General features: G+C 43.6%; 1 protein-coding gene across 3 annotated transcripts in view; it reads left to right on the forward strand.

The window, feature by feature from the left end:
* The window catches only part of mrvi1 (murine retrovirus integration site 1 homolog), a 48,718-nt gene that overhangs the window by 24,997 nt on the left and 4,584 nt on the right, over positions 1 to 19,137 (forward strand). For all 3 annotated transcript variants that reach the window (XM_083760111.1, XM_083760109.1, XM_083760110.1), the window contains 6 exons: positions 2,433 to 2,573; positions 3,081 to 3,212; positions 4,280 to 4,433; positions 16,704 to 16,753; positions 16,911 to 17,057; positions 18,235 to 18,296. In XM_083760111.1, the coding sequence (XP_083616237.1) occupies positions 2,433 to 2,573; positions 3,081 to 3,212; positions 4,280 to 4,433; positions 16,704 to 16,753; positions 16,911 to 17,057; positions 18,235 to 18,296 (686 nt within the window). The remainder of the gene's footprint in view (positions 1 to 2,432; positions 2,574 to 3,080; positions 3,213 to 4,279; positions 4,434 to 16,703; positions 16,754 to 16,910; positions 17,058 to 18,234; positions 18,297 to 19,137) is intronic.

Below are 19,137 nucleotides of genomic sequence, written 5' to 3' on the forward strand. Positions count from 1 at the left end.
TTTACAGAACAACATAAATGATACAAACCAACAGACAACTACACAACCCTTTGTAGAGGGTTTATTTGTCACTCACTGATACAGGTACAGTGAAATTATCATGATGGCAGAATGGCAGCACGCCCGGAACTTTCCTGGTGGCCTGCCGCCTATTGGCCTGCCTGCCTGTCTAAAAAAAACTAAAAGAAAACCTAGATTCCTCGTTCACCAATCACCTTCACCGCTGCAGCTCATTGGAGGTTTGGAGCGCCGGGTATCATACGGAGTCGCAGGAAAGGTGGAAGTGGTCAGAAGTGCGCTGGAAGTGTGGAAGGCATGCTGCCACTCAAGTGACTACTGGCCAATCACAGTGCGTCTTTGCTGCCACTCAAGTGACTACTGGCCAATAACAGTGCGTCCTTTCCCCGGATGTACGCAGAGCAGAGCCGAAGGAGGCGTCTACCTTTCTTTTTTTTGTGGCTTTCGCCTTTATTTTATATATTTTATGGAGGGACAGACAGTAGGCTGACAGGAAATGGGGAGAGAGATGGGGGGGGGTGACATGCAGTGAAGGCTGTCGGGATCGGGAGTCGAACCCGCGGCACACTGAGCCACGGCCCAGGATGGACCGCTGAGCCACGGCCCCGGATGGACCGCTGAGCCACGGCCCAGGATGGACCTCTGAGCCACGGCCCAGGATGGACCTCTGAGCCACGGCCCAGGATGGACCTCTGAGCCACGGCCCAGGATGGACCTCTGAGCCACGGCCCAGGATGGACCGCTGAGCCACGGCCCAGGATGGACCGCTGAGCCACGGCCCAGGATGGACCACTGAGCCACGGCCCAGGATGGACCTCTGAGCCACGGCCCAGGATGGACCGCTGAGCCACGGCCCAGGATGGACCTCTGAGCCACGGCCCAGGATGGACCGCTGAGCCACGGCCCAGGATGGACCTCTGAGCCACGGCCCAGGATGGACCTCTGAGCCACGGCCCAGGATGGACCTCTGAGCCACGGCCCAGGATGGACCGCTGAGCCACGGCCCAGGATGGACCTCTGAGCCACGGCCCAGGATGGACCGCTGAGCCACGGCCCAGGCCGGCGTCTACCTTTCTACAGGATGTCTATGGATAATCCTACCAGTCCTATGCATATGCATATTAGACTTACTTATATGGCACAATAAAAATTACCTAAATTACAAAATATAACATAGAACATCAGAATAGTGTTTTGATGATGTGTGGTAAAATCATGTGATTTCGAGGTGTTTAAGATATGCTATGAGATATGTTAAGGGGTTAATGTTTGGGTTTATGAGGCATCCGATTGGCCAAATCATGACATGAAAAGGCTGATATATATCTCAATAATGCAAATTTATATTAAACCACAGTTTTGAGGAATGAAATACTATCAATGTAAGAACAAAAGGGACCCATATACTGTATGTCAAGAAGTCGGCCATGCCTTTAACTAGGCTCATCTCCGCTATACTGTATTCAACTTGCAACATACTAACATAACACTTTACTGGTTTTGATGCATATTACAGTAGCAGTGTTGTTTTTGGCAGCAAATTTCTATTTTAGTTTTAGTCCTTGTCTCATTTAGTCACATTTTAGTCACCTGGAATGTTCTAGTGTTTAGTCTAGTTTTAGTTGACTAAATGTCATACGATTTTAGTCGACTAAATCTACAGTTAATTTAGTCGACTAAAATTTGTTTTGATGTCGTTGTAATGACATATTTTAAACTTTGGTTGCATGCTGAAAATAGCAGATCTACAATCTTGCGACGCGTTGCGAGATTGTAGATCTGCTATTTTCAGCATGCAACCCAGCATAAAACTGGATCTCTTGTCCACTAGTCCCTGCCTAACATTTTAGTCTAGTTTTTATTTGTTGACGAAATTGTCAGTATATTTAGTCTTAGTTTTAGTCATCATATATTCGTTTTTATTTAGTTTTTATTTAGTTTTAGTCAGTGAAAAAAGGTAGTCGACGAACAAATTTCGTCTTGGTTTTAGTCGACGAAAACAACACTGTACAGTAGGTGTGTTATTGTATTATGGTACTATAAGTTACACAGCCAACGGGAAGAATACTAATAATGAAAAAATATATAGCCAATGGTTTATTGTGGACACAGAGGAGACCAACGTTTGGGACAGACAAACTCCCTTCTTCCGTATTATGGTATTATGTATATTACCAACAGAAAAGTAGAACAGGGTTTCCGAGGCTACAGGATCTGTGACCCACTGATGGCAGATATCGAGTGAGCTGGTGCGGCTCCATTTACACGTTATCAACAGTTTATATTATATGAATGGAGGAGGAATGCTGATTTATATCCTCGCACGACCCTTTTGGACAAGTGCCGATTAGGGCCGGGCCCGTGCGACACAATATAACAAAGCCATAACAGAGTCACATCCTCCTCCATACCAGAATGCATTTGTCCAGCTGTCACTGGCGTTCCGGAACGACAACTACACTTTGGAGACCCGGCTGAAGCAGTCGGAGAGGGAACGGAACCTGACCGAAGAGAACACAGAGAAGGAACTGGAGGAGTTCAAAGGCTCCCTGAAGGTCAGTCCTCGTGGATGCAAAGCGATACCATTTGGCCCAAAACTATGTGAGATTCATTGACTTCCCTCTGAAAGTATAACTTTACGATATTTGTTTTGATAAAGAAGAACACACTCGGTTAACCCATTTAGGCGTGACGTCAAAATAAAAAAAAACGTTCGCTCTGAAAGAATATATACCTATTCAAAGAGTTGTGCCGCATTTTTACGATTTTTCAAAAAATAGCAGACCTACAAGTTCATAGCGCACCACTCGGTGGCGTGCTATGAGCTTGTAGATCTGCTATTTTTCAATAACTAAAGTATAACGGAATGCTTGAAAACACCAAAAGGGGTTCCCGCCCCAAAATGGGTTAAATTTGTTCTGTGTCTGTAAAGTGATGGAAAATGCAGTTACTAAACTATTTGCCCCTATACCGTTTTTTTTAATTATCCAACAGCAGAATTCAATTTAATCTGATTAAAAGTTACTAAAGATACAATGTGCTGTTTCTACATCTTTTTTTAGATGATGGCACCGCAGTGGCAGAGCATGGAGCAACGGGAGTCCTACCAGCGCCTCACAGAGACGGTGTCGGTGCTGAACCGCCTGGCCATACGCCTGTCGAGCAGGGCGGAGGTTGTCGGAGCAGTGAGACAGGTGCAGAAAGTAGACGCACTCATCCAGGCACGGGCCGGCAGTAGTTAGTCACTATGCTGGCCTGTGTATGTTTACACATTATAACTAACTAGTACACCTGCAGTGGTTCTCCTATACTCTTCCTTAAGCCTACCCTGGTGACAGCCTGACAGGTACTGTAGGACACCTAATCGTTGTCAAAATTCTGCCTGAAGGTCATAACAGGTCTTTAAGCATAACGGTCAAGCTACACCGGGCATGTGTGTGTGCGTTTGACGTAAGCGCACTGCGCGCACAGAGTATGCGTGCGAAATGCCCCGGCTACACCAGATCTGTGGCGCGCGGCAGATTTGTGCGGGACCTTCCGGGAGGATATATAGATGCGCGCGCATGGGGGCAAAAAAATTTGAACCGTTTAGAGCACTCGTAGGATGGCCCGCGGTATCCGTGCGTCTGGTGTAGCTGGTATCATTGACATATATTGGTCCTGTCCAAACGCACTGTACGCGCGCAGTAACACACGCGCAGTAACACAAACGCAGTAAACGCATACGCACGAGCGCAAAATTGCCGGGTGTCGCTTGGCCGTGACACTTAAAAGGAAGCAGAAAACAGTGGCATATATTCTTGCAACATCTACAGTAAATAATGACATCTAAAAGCTATCTCCTTTTCTAATTTGGTCTACGTGATGTCGGACGGAGGGGGTTGGAATGTTTGCTTTGCAGCAGATAAAATATCTTGGAAGATTTAATCTGGTGTTATGGTTGGCCCCCGCTGGAAAAGCAAGCTTAAGTAAACTAGTAAACAAGCTTCTCTTTGCCATTGACATTTCTAGTACAAAGCTCTACAGCTACCAATTTTGCTACATGTGGGATATTAGTTATTTGTTTTTTGTTGTCCACTTGATAATAGAAGCATTTACTGTACCATCAACAATACTCTCTGATGGACTGGTAAGGTGAATATTGTGAGGACAGTGTCTGCTGCAGACATGGTACATATTTGTTGCTAAAAGGTGAGGAAGAACAGGCTGTTTGAAAGACGTGTGCAGGCTTGCGTTGACTTCCCTCACTTTGTACCAACAGGAGAAACGTATGAACAAGGCTACTGAGGTGATGATGCAATACGTGGAGAACCTGAAAAGGACCTACGAGAAGGACCACGCTGAACTGACGGAGTTTAAAAAGCTGGCCAACCAAAACTCCAATCGCTGTTATGGGGGTTCCATAGACACTGGAGGTAAAGACACACCTCATACAGTATGTTATGGGGGTTCCATAGACCCATACAGTATGTTATGGGGGTTCCATAGACCCCATACAGTATGTTATGGGGGTTCCATAGACCCATACAGTATGTTATGGGGGTTCCATAGACATCATACAGTATGTTATGGGGGTTCCATAGACCCCATACAGTATGTTATGGGGGTTCCATAGACCTCATACAGTATGTTATGGGGGTTCCATAGACATCATACAGTATGTTATGGGGGTTCCATAGACCTCATACAGTATGTTATGGGGGTTCCATAGACCCCATACAGTATGTTATGGGGGTTCCATAGACCCATACAGTATGTTATGGGGGTTCCATAGACCTCATACAGTATGTTATGGGGGTTCCATAGACATCATACAGTATGTTATGGGGGTTCCATAGACCCCATACAGTATGTTATGGGGGTTCCATAGACCTCATACAGTATGTTATGGGGGTTCCATAGACCCATACAGTATGTTATGGGGGTTCCATAGACCTCATACAGTATGTTATGGGGGTTCCATAGACCTCATACAGTATGTTATGGGGGTTCCATAGACCTCATACAGTATGTTATGGGGGTTCCATAGACCTCATACAGTATGTTATGGGGGTTCCATAGACCTCATACAGTATGTTATGGGGGTTCCATAGACCTCATACAGTATGTTATGGGGGTTCCATAGACCTCATACAGTATGTTATGGGGGTTCCATAGACCTCATACAGTATGTTATGGGGGTTCCATAGACCTCATACAGTATGTTATGGGGGTTCCATAGACCTCATACAGTATGTTATGGGGGTTCCATAGACCTCGTACAGTATGTTATGGGGGTTCCATAGACCTCGTACAGTATGTTATGGGGGTTCCATAGACCTCATACAGTATGTTATGGGGGTTCCATAGACCTCATACAGTATGTTATGGGGGTTCCATAGACCCATACAGTATGTTATGGGGGTTCCATAGACCTCATACAGTATGTTATGGGGGTTCCATAGACCTCATACAGTATGTTATGGGGGTTCCATAGACCCCATACAGTATGTTATGGGGGTTCCATAGACCTCATACAGTATGTTATGGGGGTTCCATAGACCTCATACAGTATGTTATGGGGGTTCCATAGACCCCATACAGTATGTTATGGGGGTTCCATAGACCTCATACAGTATGTTATGGGGGTTCCATAGACCTCATACAGTATGTTATGGGGGTTCCATAGACCTCATACAGTATGTTATGGGGGTTCCATAGACCCATACAGTATGTTATGGGGGTTCCATAGACCTCATACAGTATGTTATGGGGGTTCCATAGACCTCATACAGTATGTTATGGGGGTTCCATAGACCTCATACAGTATGTTATGGGGGTTCCATAGACCTCATACAGTATGTTATGGGGGTTCCATAGACCTCATACAGTATGTTATGGGGGTTCCATAGACCTCATACAGTATGTTATGGGGGTTCCATAGACCTCATACAGTATGTTATGGGGGTTCCATAGACCTCATACAGTATGTTATGGGGGTTCCATAGACCTCATACAGTATGTTATGGGGGTTCCATAGACCTCATACAGTATGTTATGGGGGTTCCATAGACCTCATACAGTATGTTATGGGGGTTCCATAGACCTCATACAGTATGTTATGGGGGTTCCATAGACCTCATACAGTATGTTATGGGGGTTCCATAGACCTCATACAGTATGTTATGGGGGTTCCATAGACCTCATACAGTATGTTATGGGGGTTCCATAGACCTCATACAGTATGTTATGGGGGTTCCATAGACCCCATACAGTATGTTATGGGGGTTCCATAGACCTCATACAGTATGTTATGGGGGTTCCATAGACCTCATACAGTATGTTATGGGGGTTCCATAGACCTCATACAGTATGTTATGGGGGTTCCATAGACCTCGTACAGTATGTTATGGGGGTTCCATAGACCCATACAGTATGTTATGGGGGTTCCATAGACCTCATACAGTATGTTATGGGGGTTCCATAGACCTCATACAGTATGTTATGGGGGTTCCATAGACCTCATACAGTATGTTATGGGGGTTCCATAGACCCCATACAGTATGTTATGGGGGTTCCATAGACCTCATACAGTATGTTATGGGGGTTCCATAGACCCATACAGTATGTTATGGGGGTTCCATAGACCTCATACAGTATGTTATGGGGGTTCCATAGACCTCATACAGTATGTTATGGGGGTTCCATAGACCCCATACAGTATGTTATGGGGGTTCCATAGACCTCATACAGTATGTTATGGGGGTTCCATAGACCTCATACAGTATGTTATGGGGGTTCCATAGACCTCATACAGTATGTTATGGGGGTTCCATAGACCCCATACAGTATGTTATGGGGGTTCCATAGACCTCATACAGTATGTTATGGGGGTTCCATAGACAGATACAGTATGTTATGGGGGTTCCATAGACCTCGTACAGTATGTTATGGGGGTTCCATAGACCTCATACAGTATGTTATGGGGGTTCCATAGACAGATACAGTATGTTATGGGGGTTCCATAGACCTCATACAGTTTGTTATGGGGGTTCCATAGACCCCATACAGTATGTTATGGGGGTTCCATAGACCTCATACAGTATGTTATGGGGGTTCCATAGACCTCATACAGTATGTTATGGGGGTTCCATAGACAGATACAGTATGTTATGGGGGTTCCATAGACCTCATACAGTTTGTTATGGGGGTTCCATAGACCCCATACAGTATGTTATGGGGGTTCCATAGACCTCATACAGTATGTTATGGGGGTTCCATAGACCTCATACAGTATGTTATGGGGGTTCCATAGACATCATACAGTATGTTATGGGGGTTCCATAGACCTCATACAGTATGTTATGGGGGTTCCATAGACCTCATACAGTATGTTATGGGGGTTCCATAGACCTCATACAGTATGTTATGGGGGTTCCATAGACCTCATACAGTATGTTATGGGGGTTCCATAGACCTCATACAGTATGTTATGGGGGTTCCATAGACATCATACAGTATGTTATGGGGGTTCCATAGACCTCATACAGTATGTTATGGGGGTTCCATAGACCTCATACAGTATGTTATGGGGGTTCCATAGACATCATACAGTATGTTATGGGGGTTCCATAGACCTCATACAGTATGTTATGGGGGTTCCATAGACCCATACAGTATGTTATGGGGGTTCCATAGACCTCATACAGTATGTTATGGGGGTTCCATAGACCTCATACAGTATGTTATGGGGGTTCCATAGACCTCATACAGTATGTTATGGGGGTTCCATAGACCTCGTACAGTATGTTATGGGGGTTCCATAGACCTCATACAGTATGTTATGGGGGTTCCATAGACAGATACAGTATGTTATGGGGGTTCCATAGACCTCATACAGTTTGTTATGGGGGTTCCATAGACCCCATACAGTATGTTATGGGGGTTCCATAGACCTCATACAGTATGTTATGGGGGTTCCATAGACATCATACAGTATGTTATGGGGGTTCCATAGACCTCATACAGTATGTTATGGGGGTTCCATAGACCTCGTACAGTATGTTATGGGGGTTCCATAGACCTCATACAGTATGTTATGGGGGTTCCATAGACCTCATACAGTATGTTATGGGGGTTCCATAGACCTCATACAGTATGTTATGGGGGTTCCATAGACCTCATACAGTATGTTATGGGGGTTCCATAGACCCATACAGTATGTTATGGGGGTTCCATAGACCCATACAGTATGTTATGGGGGTTCCATAGACCCATACAGTATGTTATGGGGGTTCCATAGACCTCATACAGTATGTTATGGGGGTTCCATAGACCTCATACAGTATGTTATGGGGGTTCCATAGACCTCATACAGTATGTTATGGGGGTTCCATAGACCTCATACAGTATGTTATGGGGGTTCCATAGACATCATACAGTATGTTATGGGGGTTCCATAGACCCATACAGTATGTTATGGGGGTTCCATAGACCTCGTACAGTATGTTATGGGGGTTCCATAGACCTCATACAGTATGTTATGGGGGTTCCATAGACCTCATACAGTATGTTATGGGGGTTCCATAGACCTCATACAGTATGTTATGGGGGTTCCATCACCTCATACAGTATGTTATGGGGGTTCCATAGACCCATACAGTATGTTATGGGGGTTCCATAGACCTCGTACAGTATGTTATGGGGTTCCATAGACCCATACAGTATGTTATGGGGGTTCCATAGACCCATACAGTATGTTATGGGGGTTCCATAGACCCATACAGTATGTTATGGGGGTTCCATAGACCCATACAGTATGTTATGGGGGTTCCATAGACCTCATACAGTATGTTATGGGGGTTCCATAGACCTCATACAGTATGTTATGGGGGTTCCATAGACCTCATACAGTATGTTATGGGGGTTCCATAGACCTCATACAGTATGTTATGGGGGTTCCATAGACCTCATACAGTATGTTATGGGGGTTCCATAGACCTCATACAGTATGTTATGGGGGTTCCATAGACCTCATACAGTATGTTATGGGGGTTCCATAGACCTCATACAGTATGTTATGGGGGTTCCATAGACCTCATACAGTATGTTATGGGGGTTCCATAGACCTCATACAGTATGTTATGGGGGTTCCATAGACCTCATACAGTATGTTATGGGGGTTCCATAGACCCATACAGTATGTTATGGGGGTTCCATAGACCTCATACAGTATGTTATGGGGGTTCCATAGACCTCATACAGTATGTTATGGGGGTTCCATAGACCTCATACAGTATGTTATGGGGGTTCCATAGACCTCATACAGTATGTTATGGGGGTTCCATAGACCTCATACAGTATGTTATGGGGGTTCCATAGACCTCGTACAGTATGTTATGGGGGTTCCATAGACATCATACAGTATGTTATGGGGGTTCCATAGACCTCATACAGTATGTTATGGGGGTTCCATAGACCTCATACAGTATGTTATGGGGGTTCCATAGACATCATACAGTATGTTATGGGGGTTCCATAGACCTCATACAGTATGTTATGGGGGTTCCATAGACCTCATACAGTATGTTATGGGGGTTCCATAGACCTCATACAGTATGTTATGGGGGTTCCATAGACCTCATACAGTATGTTATGGGGGTTCCATAGACCTCATACAGTATGTTATGGGGGTTCCATAGACCCCATACAGTATGTTATGGGGGTTCCATAGACAGATACAGTATGTTATGGGGGTTCCATAGACCTCATACAGTATGTTATGGGGGTTCCATAGACCTCATACAGTATGTTATGGGGGTTCCATAGACATCATACAGTATGTTATGGGGGTTCCATAGACCTCATACAGTATGTTATGGGGGTTCCATAGACCTCATACAGTATGTTATGGGGGTTCCATAGACCTCATACAGTATGTTATGGGGGTTCCATAGACCTCATACAGTATGTTATGGGGGTTCCATAGACCTCATACAGTATGTTATGGGGGTTCCATAGACCTCATACAGTATGTTATGGGGGTTCCATAGACCTCATACAGTATGTTATGGGGGTTCCATAGACCTCATACAGTATGTTATGGGGGTTCCATAGACCTCATACAGTATGTTATGGGGGTTCCATAGACCTCATACAGTATGTTATGGGGGTTCCATAGACCTCATACAGTATGTTATGGGGGTTCCATAGACCCCATACAGTATGTTATGGGGGTTCCATAGACCCATACAGTATGTTATGGGGGTTCCATAGACCTCGTACAGTATGTTATGGGGGTTCCATAGACCTCATACAGTATGTTATGGGGGTTCCATAGACCTCATACAGTATGTTATGGGGGTTCCATAGACCTCATACAGTATGTTATGGGGGCTCCATAGACCTCATACAGTATGTTATGGGGGTTCCATAGACCCATACAGTATGTTATGGGGGTTCCATAGACCCCATACAGTATGTTATGGGGGTTCCATAGACCCCATACAGTATGTTATGGGGGTTCCATAGACCTCATACAGTATGTTATGGGGGTTCCATAGACCTCATACAGTATGTTATGGGGGCTCCATAGACATACAGTATGTTATGGGGGTTCCATAGACCTCATACAGTATGTTATGGGGGTTCCATAGACCCATACAGTATGTTATGGGGGTTCCATAGACCTCATACAGTATGTTATGGGGGTTCCATAGACCTCATACAGTATGTTATGGGGGTTCCATAGACCTCATACAGTATGTTATGGGGGTTCCATAGACCTCATACAGTATGTTATGGGGGTTCCATAGACCTCATACAGTATGTTATGGGGGTTCCATAGACCTCATACAGTATGTTATGGGGGTTCCATAGACCTCATACAGTATGTTATGGGGGTTCCATAGACCCCATACAGTATGTTATGGGGGTTCCATAGACCCCATACAGTATGTTATGGGGGTTCCATAGACCTCATACAGTATGTTATGGGGGTTCCATAGACCTCATACAGTATGTTATGGGGGTTCCATAGACCTCATACAGTATGTTATGGGGGTTCCATAGACAGATACAGTATGTTATGGGGGTTCCATAGACCTCATACAGTATGTTATGGGGGTTCCATAGACCTCATACAGTATGTTATGGGGGTTCCATAGACCTCATACAGTATGTTATGGGGGTTCCATAGACCTCATACAGTATGTTATGGGGGTTCCATAGACCTCGTACAGTATGTTATGGGGGTTCCATAGACCTCATACAGTATGTTATGGGGGTTCCATAGACCCCATACAGTATGTTATGGGGGTTCCATAGACCTCATACAGTATGTTATGGGGGTTCCATAGACAGATACAGTATGTTATGGGGGTTCCATAGACCCCATACAGTATGTTATGGGGGTTCCATAGACCTCATACAGTATGTTAAGGGGGTTCCATAGACCTCATACAGTATGTTATGGGGGTTCCATAGACCCATACAGTATGTTATGGGGGTTCCATAGACCCATACAGTATGTTATGGGGGTTCCATAGACCTCATACAGTATGTTATGGGGGTTCCATAGACCTCATACAGTATGTTATGGGGGTTCCATAGACCTCATACAGTATGTTATGGGGGTTCCATAGACCTCATACAGTATGTTATGGGGGTTCCATAGACCTCATACAGTATGTTATGGGGGTTCCATAGACCTCATACAGTATGTTATGGGGGTTCCATAGACCTCATACAGTATGTTATGGGGGTTCCATAGACCTCATACAGTATGTTATGGGGGTTCCATAGACCCCATACAGTATGTTATGGGGGTTCCATAGACCCATACAGTATGTTATGGGGGTTCCATAGACCTCATACAGTATGTTATGGGGGTTCCATAGACCTCATACAGTATGTTATGGGGGTTCCATAGACCCCATACAGTATGTTATGGGGGTTCCATAGACCTCGTACAGTATGTTATGGGGGTTCCATAGACCTCGTACAGTATGTTATGGGGGTTCCATAGACCTCATACAGTATGTTATGGGGGTTCCATAGACCTCATACAGTATGTTATGGGGGCTCCATAGACATACAGTATGTTATGGGGGTTCCATAGACCTCATACAGTATGTTATGGGGGTTCCATAGACCCATACAGTATGTTATGGGGGTTCCATAGACCTCATACAGTATGTTATGGGGGTTCCATAGACCTCATACAGTATGTTATGGGGGTTCCATAGACCTCATACAGTATGTTATGGGGGTTCCATAGACCTCATACAGTATGTTATGGGGGTTCCATAGACCCCATACAGTATGTTATGGGGGTTCCATAGACCTCATACAGTATGTTATGGGGGTTCCATAGACCTCATACAGTATGTTATGGGGGTTCCATAGACCTCATACAGTATGTTATGGGGGTTCCATAGACCTCATACAGTATGTTATGGGGGTTCCATAGACATACAGTATGTTATGGGGGTTCCATAGACCTCATACAGTATGTTATGGGGGTTCCATAGACCTCATACAGTATGTTATGGGGGCTCCATAGACCCCATACAGTATGTTATGGGGGTTCCATAGACCTCATACAGTATGTTATGGGGGTTCCATAGACCTCATACAGTATGTTATGGGGGTTCCATAGACCCCATACAGTATGTTATGGGGGTTCCATAGACCCCATACAGTATGTTATGGGGGTTCCATAGACCTCATACAGTATGTTATGGGGGTTCCATAGACCTCATACAGTATGTTATGGGGGTTCCATAGACCTCATACAGTATGTTATGGGGGTTCCATAGACAGATACAGTATGTTATGGGGGTTCCATAGACCTCATACAGTATGTTATGGGGGTTCCATAGACCTCATACAGTATGTTATGGGGGTTCCATAGACCTCATACAGTATGTTATGGGGGTTCCATAGACCTCATACAGTATGTTATGGGGGTTCCATAGACCTCATACAGTATGTTATGGGGGTTCCATAGACCTCATACAGTATGTTATGGGGGTTCCATAGACCTCATACAGTATGTTATGGGGGTTCCATAGACCTCATACAGTATGTTATGGGGGTTCCATAGACCTCATACAGTATGTTATGGGGGTTCCATAGACCTCATACAGTATGTTATGGGGGTTCCATAGACCTCATACAGTATGTTATGGGGGTTCCATAGACCCATACAGTATGTTATGGGGGTTCCATAGACCTCATACAGTATGTTATGGGGGTTCCATAGACCTCATACAGTATGTTATGGGGGTTCCATAGACCCATACAGTATGTTATGGGGGTTCCATAGACCTCATACAGTATGTTATGGGGGTTCCATAGACCTCATACAGTATGTTATGGGGGTTCCATAGACCCCATACAGTATGTTATGGGGGTTCCATAGACCTCATACAGTATGTTATGGGGGTTCCATAGACCTCATACAGTATGTTATGGGGGTTCCATAGACCTCATACAGTATGTTATGGGGGTTCCATAGACCTCATACAGTATGTTATGGGGGTTCCATAGACCTCATACAGTATGTTATGGGGGTTCCATAGACCTCATACAGTATGTTATGGGGGTTCCATAGACCTCATACAGTATGTTATGGGGGTTCCATAGACCTCATACAGTATGTTATGGGGGTTCCATAGACCCCATACAGTATGTTATGGGGGTTCCATAGACCCCATACAGTATGTTATGGGGGTTCCATAGACCTCATACAGTATGTTATGGGGGTTCCATAGACCTCATACAGTATGTTATGGGGGTTCCATAGACCTCATACAGTATGTTATGGGGGTTCCATAGACCTCATACAGTATGTTATGGGGGTTCCATAGACCCATACAGTATGTTATGGGGGTTCCATAGACCTCATACAGTATGTTATGGGGGTTCCATAGACCTCATACAGTATGTTATGGGGGTTCCATAGACCTCATACAGTATGTTATGGGGGTTCCATAGACCTCATACAGTATGTTATGGGGGTTCCATAGACCTCATACAGTATGTTATGGGGGTTCCATAGACCTCATACAGTATGTTATGGGGGTTCCATAGACCTCATACAGTATGTTATGGGGGTTCCATAGACCTCATACAGTATGTTATGGGGGTTCCATAGACATACAGTATGTTATGGGGGTTCCATAGACATACAGTATGTTATGGGGGTTCCATAGACAGATACAGTATGTTATGGGGGTTCCATCACCTCATACAGTATGTTATGGGGGTTCCATAGACCTCATACAGTATGTTATGGGGGTTCCATAGACCTCATACAGTATGTTATGGGGGTTCCATAGACCTCATACAGTATGTTATGGGGGTTCCATAGACATACAGTATGTTATGGGGGTTCCATAGACATACAGTATGTTATGGGGGTTCCATAGACAGATACAGTATGTTATGGGGGTTCCATAGACATACAGTATGTTATGGGGGTTCCATAGACATACAGTATGTTATGGGGGTTCCATAGACAGATACAGTATGTTATGGGGGTTCCATAGACATACAGTATGTTATGGGGTTCCATAGACATACAGTATGTTATGGGGGTTCCATAGACAGATACAGTATGTTATGGGGGTTCCATAGACAGATACAGTATGTTATGGGGGTTCCATAGACAGATACAGTATGTTATGGGGGAGGTACAGTAGATACAGTATGTTATGGGGGTTCCATAGACCTCGTACAGTATGTTATGGGGGTTCCATAGACAGATACAGTATGTTATGGGGGTTCCATAGACAGATACAGTATGTTATGGGGGAGGTACAGTAGATACAGTATGTTATGGGGGTTATATAGACATACAGTATGTTATGGGGGTTCCATAGACAGATACAGTATGTTATGGGGGTTCCATAGATAGATACAGTATGTTATGGGGGTTCCATAGACAGATACAGTATGTTATGGGGGTTCCATAGACAGATACAGTATGTTATGGGGGAGGTACAGTAGATACAGTGCAGCATGGGGGAATTAAGACCAAGAGGAAATGACGTTCACTCGACTCTCATGACAAATTATTCCTGCATACTTCTTCTTTTCCCCTTGACCTTTATGACCTTTGTTTATCCTGAGGATGTTTCTAGTAATATCCTGTTTTTATCAGAGCAGCGTAAAACCCTCAGTATACATTTGAAGGGATATTTCACATTTTATTTAACAGCTACTCAGGCTTTTGTGAGAAACCCAGACAGTTTTTAAATTGCTTAATTATGTATTTTGATATTCAAATGCACAATATGGGCTGCACAATATGGACAAGAATGTCATGTCTCAGTATTAAACATTGTGATATCGATACGATATTACCACTGAAATTGTTGCAACATTGAAAATTAAACATTATGCAAAAGTTAGTGAGTTCGCTAATGCACTGGACCAGGGCAACAGCAACAGCACCCCCCCCCCCCCCCCCCCACACACACACACACCAACAGGAGCATGACAGAGGGAGAAATGGAGTGGTGGTTTATTTTCCGAGGGACACAGGCTAAAACAGAGGGATGTTGCTGGCTTTTTTTTTTTTGATATTGCGCATGTTCATACTTCGATAACGATACGATAGTATTGTGCAGCCTTAAAGGAACACTTCACCCTTTTTGCAAAAAGATATATGTTAATGACGTTTAGAAGATTTAGAACACATTCCTGGGGGTCTTTGTGTGGTTTTAGATATTTTAGATTTTAGCAGTGAGCCCAGTGTCTCTGATGTCATGGACACTGGACTCACTTACTTCCTGGACTACAATTCCCATAATGCTTTGGTGCACTGCACCTCCTTGTGGATAGGGATAGGGCTGTCTTACTGAGGCCCTTACTGAGACAACAAGATGTAGTCCAGGAAGTAAGTGAGCCCAGTGTCCATGACATCAGAGACACTGGCTCACTGATAAAATCTAAAATATCTAAAACCACATATTACACACATAAAAAACCTCAGGAAAGTGTTCTAAATCTTCTAAACGTCATTAACATATATATTTTTGCAAAAAGGGTGAAGTGTCCCTTTAAGACAAAACATTGTAACTCCATTTCAACCATGTTAGATTCACTGAAAACACATTCTGGTGTCTGATATTGTCCTTCTAATGTGTCTGTGTTTTTCAATTTGAAAGTGAAATATCCCTTTATCTCTGAGTGTACTTGCAACCAAATTTCAGTAGAGTTGCAAATGAACTAAATGAATGAACACTGGATTTGACTGTGTTCATAAGAGTAAGCAGACACTTGCGATTCATTATGGGCACATTTCCTTATAATGGTGACTAAACCAGGCAATCCGGTACAGTTTCCCTTGAGATTCTAACTCACTTTTCTGTGGAAATTCTTGACATCCGTCTTCCCAGTAACTGACAAAATCGATGCGTCATCATTTGTCACCAGATTATTTACTGCATTGTTTCTCAACTTGTGGTCAATACAATAAATTCAAATACGAATCTTCAATTTCCTACATTGCTAAATGCATCAGGGACCACATGCAACACCTTCACGGACCACCAGTGGTCCACGGACCACCTGTTGAAAACCCCTGCCTTAGATGATGGAGTCAAATGAATGAATGAACACTGTGGATTTGACTACATGTGTTCATAACCATATAAACATGTGTTCATAACCATATAAACACAAACTATGCTCCTCAGATGATGGCGTTCCGCGACCCTCTAGATCAATGTCACTCACCATGGGAAAGGTCAGTGTTGGAAATACCGTTTCCTGCCAATGTTTGTGTTTAAATTATCCTTCATAATGAAAAGTTCAGCCACAATTTGCCAAACGTAATTGTTTCCATGCTATCATCTCATCCATTACGTTCTCTCCCCCCCTCTCTCTCCACCGGTCCTTATTAGGCATTGCCCAGGCGCAGGGTCAGCGTCGCTGTGGTTCCTAAATTTAACCTCCTGAACATCCCTGGCCAGACCCCAGCGTTGGCACCCAACCCCCCCATAGGCCCAAACCCTGCTGGACCAACGACCGCTGCTGGACTGCCTGTCCTGGTAGGATGTCTCTGTTGTATATTACCTCGGACATGTCTTTATAGATGAAAGCTTTAGACAAAACAAAAAAAAGGACAAATTATTTCAGCAAACCGTCTTTTTTTAAATAGTGATGTTTTGATGTGACACTTTTCACTAGTATTATATAGGGCTTAATGACAAACCAAACAGTCTTTTTTTAAATAGTGATGTTTTGATGTGACACTTTTCACTAGTATTATATAGGGCTTAATGACAAACCAAACTGTCTTTTTTTAAATAGTGATGTTTTGATGTGACACTTTTCACTAGTATTATATAGGGCTTAATGACAAACCAAACTGTCTTTTTTTAAATAGTGATGTTTTGATGTGACACTTTTCACTAGTATTATATAGGGCTTAATGACAAACCAAACTGTCTTTTTTTAAATAGTGATGTTTTGATGTGACACTTTTCACTAGTATTATATAGGGCTTAATGACAAACCAAACTGTCTTTTTTTAAATAGTGATGTTTTGATGTGACACTTTTCACTAGTATTATATAGGGCTTAATGACAAACCAAACCGTCTTTTTTTAAATAGTGATGTTTTGATGTGACACTTTTCACTAGTATTATATAGGGCTTAATGACAAACCGTCTTTTTTTAATAGTGATGTTTTGATGTGACACTTTTCACTAGTATTATATAGGGCTTAATGACAAACCAAACTGTCTTTTTTTAAATAGTGATGTTTTTTATTTTTTTTTATTTTTTTTTAAGATATTTTTTTTGCGGCTTACGCCTTTTATTGATTTTTGAAGGGACAGACAGTAGGCTGACAGGAAACGGGAGAGAGATGGGGGGATGACATGCAGTAAAGGCCGTGTCGGGTCCGGGAGTCGAACCCGCGGCACACTGCGACTGGATTACCAGTCCGGTGCCCAGACCGTTACGCTACGGCCTGGGCCAATAGTGATGTTTTGATGTGACACTTTTCACTAGTAGGCTATATATATTTTAGTATTAATAGTATAATATAGCGGTATTATGGTGACTCGGTAAACCATTACGCTTAATGTAAGTAATTGCTTAATGGTTACAGAGTCACCATAATACCGGTAATAACTTCTCCAAGTCGCTAATATCGCTAATAATCTAATATTATGCATTATTGGTGTTGTTAGTAATGTTGTTTTTTTTCTCTCTATTAGAGCGAAGCTGGTGATTCAAAAAGCAACGCTCCCACAGAGGCTGCACAACCAACAACCGAATGGTACACAACAGTTCTGTTGTTTTGCTCAAAATCAATGTTATTTCGCCCCGCAGGGATTCATTTTCCAATAATGGCCGCCTCACTGTACCTTATCCCGTTTATTACACACAGCTGCGTTCTAGCAAAATCAATAATTTGAAACGCAACATTGATTTAAAGATGATATTGTTGAGCTTATGTTTCTGCTTCCGTAGCATCGTAAACGGAGGCAGAGCAGCAGCCTGTTATTGAGAACAGTGGTCGTACGTCGAGAAATGACAGACCACAAATTGCAGCGATTGACCAGTCAGAATTATGGAATGATCTCCCCAAAGTACACACGCAGTACTGCACGTACTGTATGCATGCAGGCAGGCAAACGTGCTCATATGCATACTGTACTCATAGCCTGAGTGCTGAGGTCAAGCCGGGGAACAATGGGCCAAGACAAGCCTTACTGTAACTCTCCTCCCTTATCAAAAGGACTTTTAGTTTTTTGCTGCATCAGGAACATTGGATTGTTTATATGACCTCCAGGATATACTAGCCAGGGAACAAACCCAAAAGAACTACACTGTATATGTACCATACAGAGAGAGTACGGTATAGTACAACACTAAACTTACGTAACACCTCCATTATCCACGGTTGTACTGAAAATAACTCTGTGAGTTTAAAGCCACAGCTGTCGCTGATTGATACGCTATGCTGAGGTGTAATGTAAACATTTGTCTTAGAGTCTGACACAGCCCAGGCACAAGGCTCCATTCATGGCCTTGTTAGAAGGTGATTCTGAGTAGAGTTCTCCAGTATTTGTGCTAGAAGACCTCCCCGTGCCAAGGCTTTGTGGGAGCGAGAGACA

Source organism: Protomyctophum parallelum (assembly GCF_964188405.1).
Source record: "Protomyctophum parallelum genome assembly, chromosome: 2".
Classification (NCBI taxonomy): Eukaryota; Metazoa; Chordata; class Actinopteri; order Myctophiformes; family Myctophidae; genus Protomyctophum; species Protomyctophum parallelum.